Raw genomic sequence first — 3,472 nt, 5'->3', positions numbered from 1 at the left:
GGCTGAGGCAGGAGAATCACTTGAATCCAAGTGCTGGAGGTTGCAGTGAACCAAGATTGTGCCTCTGCACTCCAGCCTGGGCGACAAGGCAAGACTCCATCTCAAAAATAAATAAATAAATAAATAAATAAATACAAATTTGTAATGAATTTTTTAAAGTTTTAGTGGTTTTAAAAATAGATTTTTAATTACAATGGTAGCTATTTTTATATCCTATCAGCCAGTCAGATTTTGAGCACCTTATTTACCTGTTTTATAATTAATTACAAGCAGAAATTTATCTGCTGGTTATTAATTACCCTGGGAAAGTACAGAGTAGTTTAGGAAAGCAGGTTTTTTTTTTTTTAGATTTTATTAAACTTCATTTGACTACTTCTTCACCAGGCCTGATTTTTTGTTGCTGTCTTTATTTCTTTTTTTTTTTTTTTGAGACAGAGTCTCGATCTGTCTAAAACCTACCATAAGATGAAAATATCATAAGTCAAAAATGCATTTAATATCCCCATAAATCCACTAGAAAGTTGAAAGATCATAAGTTGATTCATTGTAAGTAGGGGACCAACTATACTTAACTTTTTAGAACCCCTAAAAACAGTTGCCCTAAACTCAGCTCAAGTGTGATTTGGTAAGGTCATGGTCTCTCCCATTTTACAAATGGGAGCACTGAGATACTCACCAAGAAAAGTAAAATTCTTCCCTCACAATACAGGTGCATTATTTAGTGTTCTCTAGTTGTAAGTCATAGAAACAGGCTCTGGCTAATACAAGAGTTGAAAGACTACGGGGGAGACCTGGGGTGGTTTGAAAGATGCAGGTGGGCAGGAATCCCTGGATGGCTTCCTCAAGGAGAAGCTACAGGAAGGATCTTGCTCAAAGGAAAGAGTTTGATGGGCCTAAGTTACATCCTCTGTTCACCCTTTTGCCAGGTGAGTGAGGGGCCACTCACTTGGCACATGGACTGGAGGAAGGGTGGTTCCCAAATGAAGAGCAAGGAGCTGATACCCAAAGGCAGGAAAATAGGTGTGGGCCAGGCCAAAGCTCACCTTTCCACTATAGTGAGTACTGTAGGGAAGGATACTGCCCCTGAGGTCTGCAGGCTTCTATGTATAAACCAGCCAGAGGTGTCCATGAATGCGGTATCAGAAAGTCAGTCGGATCTATAAGCACCCTGTGTGCAGAGCACTCTACTAAAGGCTTTAGAGTGTACCAAGGAGTGGAGACATGCTCTCACTTCTAATTTGGGAGCTTGACAGGGATGAATCTAGCCACATAAATTAAATATCGTGTTAGACTTGTAGCCCTATATAGACAAGGATTTTAATGGCCCCAAGCTAATACTCTGGGTGGGTACATGTCCTTTGGCCCAGGAATCCAGATGGAAACCACTTTGTGGAAATGAAATCTTCTGCCTAACATGCTCACTCTTTTGCCCTCTGTTTCTCTTCTTACTTACAGTGGGAACGTTATCATAGAAACAAAGTTTTTTGACGACGATCTTCTTGTAAGCACATCCAGAGTGAGACTTTTCTATGTTTGAGAGAAGAATGTGTGCGCATGTCAAGAATTTGGGTTTTTTGGAGGGAGAAGGAAACTGTGTTTACTTTTTTCCTCCACACTTTTGATTTTTGACACTTCCACCCCTAATTCCCTCAACAGCAGAACCTACCTGCAGCCACCAGGGGACCAGCTCTGTGTAGGTAACCAGATGGCTCTTTTTCCCAAGCTGCCATCTTCCAGCTGACCAGACTAAACTCCCAACCCCAGACCAGGGCAGGGGACAGGTCTCAAATCCTTCCCTCCCCACACAGGGAACCAACACATACCACAAACCGATAACTCTACCTATCACCCTCCTTGTCTCCTCCTTGGGCCCTGCAGGCTACACATCTACCTTTGGCCCCTGGTTTTGGAAAAATTCCATGTTCCTGACCCATGTTTAGTTTTTTCCTACCATTTCTATTTCATACATTCTCATACATTTAACTTGTAAAATAGACTGTGATATTATTACATAATGTAATTAAAAATATGAATTAAAATATTCCTACAGTCTTTAGCATGGCACTGCTTTTATCTTCTTTTTCTAGAAAGTGAACCTGGCTGCATAATGGAAAGAAACCAAATATAAGATCAAAACTGTATTTTACTCCAGGAATGGAACTGGTAGATCTTGTTCCCTAGTGCTGCAGTTACTGCTTTCCAAAGTTGTGCAACATACTTGAACCAAGCCCATGACCTTAACATTTGTCTTTTAGACACAATCTTTAATGGTTCTTTTCCACAACATACATGCACCCTTTGTTTGTTTATTATTGTTAATTGTTTCTATTTGCTTACAGTATTCATTTGTTCAAGAAGTTTCCAGAAAGGGCAGTTCTAAGTTGGTAGAGTAGGGACTCTTGTACTTCTAAATGAGACTAGAAGCTACATAATGAAAAGATCTGCATGGACCTAACTGGAGAATGATGGGAAGGCATCTGGGCTGGGAGGAGGCTGGGAGGCCTTTAAGACTGCTGTCATTGGAAGCCAGCATGGGAGAGAAGGGATTACAACTGGCAGTGCTTTCAGGTCTGACATAAAAGAGAACACCAAAAAGTGTTCTTACCTCTGAGCTACTAGTAGCCTTCAGTGTCTTTTTTTGTTGTTTTGTTCTGCGATAGAGTCTCATTCTTGTTGCCCAGGCTGGAGTGCAATGGCGCAATCTCAGCTCACTGCAACCTCTGCCTCCTGGGTTCAGGCAATTATCCTGCCTCAGCCTCCCAAGTAGCCTGCCACCACACCTAGCTAATTTTTTTGTAATTTTAGTAGAGACAGTGTTTCACCATGTTGGCCAGGCTGGTCTCAAACTTCTGACCTCAGGTGATCCGCCCGGCTCGGCCTCCCAAAGTGCTGGGATTACAGGCATGAGCCACCGCTCCTGGCCTGCCTTCACTGTCTTTTTTTTTTTTTTTTTTTTTTGAGACGGAGTCTTGCTTTATCAAAGCCCAGGCTGGAGTGCAGTGGCGCGATCTCGGCTCACTGCAAGCCACTGTCTTTTATAAAATACCAACAATTACATGTTTTCAAGTTACCAAAGCAGTAAGGTCTGAGGCCAGAGGACAGAACACAACAAAGGTATGGCTCTCTTTGGTGTGGCTCTTGCTCTCAGATTCCTCTTTTCCTTTTCTCTCTATTACCTGAGTCTCTTTGCATCGGCGGGTGGGGAGGAGAAACGGTACATTTTTAGTGTACTAGCACCATCTTTCAATGACGATTCAATTCCTCATATTAGATCTGTTGTCTTCAAAAGCTATTTTTTATTTATTTTATTTTATTTTATTTTATTTTTTTGAGACAGAGTCTCGCTCTGTCACCCAGGCTGGAGTACAGTAACATGATCTCGGCTCACTGCAACCTCCACCTCCCAGGTTCAAGCAATTCTCCTGTCTCAGCCTCCCAAGTATCTGAGATTACAGGCTCGCACCACCATGCC

General features: G+C 42.1%; 1 protein-coding gene across 3 annotated transcripts in view; it reads left to right on the top strand.

The window, feature by feature from the left end:
• The window catches only part of PDE6D (phosphodiesterase 6D, cGMP-specific, rod, delta), a 67,188-nt gene extending 65,124 nt beyond the window's left edge, over positions 1-2,064 (top strand). For all 3 annotated transcript variants that reach the window (XM_011980214.1, XM_011980215.1, XM_011980213.1), the window contains one exon: positions 1,456-2,064. In XM_011980214.1, the coding sequence (XP_011835604.1) occupies positions 1,456-1,537 (82 nt within the window). In that variant the 3' untranslated portion in view covers positions 1,538-2,064. The remainder of the gene's footprint in view (positions 1-1,455) is intronic.
• The last annotated feature ends 1,408 nt before the right edge of the window (positions 2,065-3,472 follow it).

Source organism: Mandrillus leucophaeus, unplaced genomic scaffold (genome assembly GCF_000951045.1).
Source record: "Mandrillus leucophaeus isolate KB7577 unplaced genomic scaffold, Mleu.le_1.0 Scaffold21, whole genome shotgun sequence".
NCBI lineage: Eukaryota > Metazoa > Chordata > Mammalia > Primates > Cercopithecidae > Mandrillus > Mandrillus leucophaeus.
Note: the sequence above shows the minus strand (reverse complement) of the source record. Positions and strands in the feature narration are given on the sequence as shown.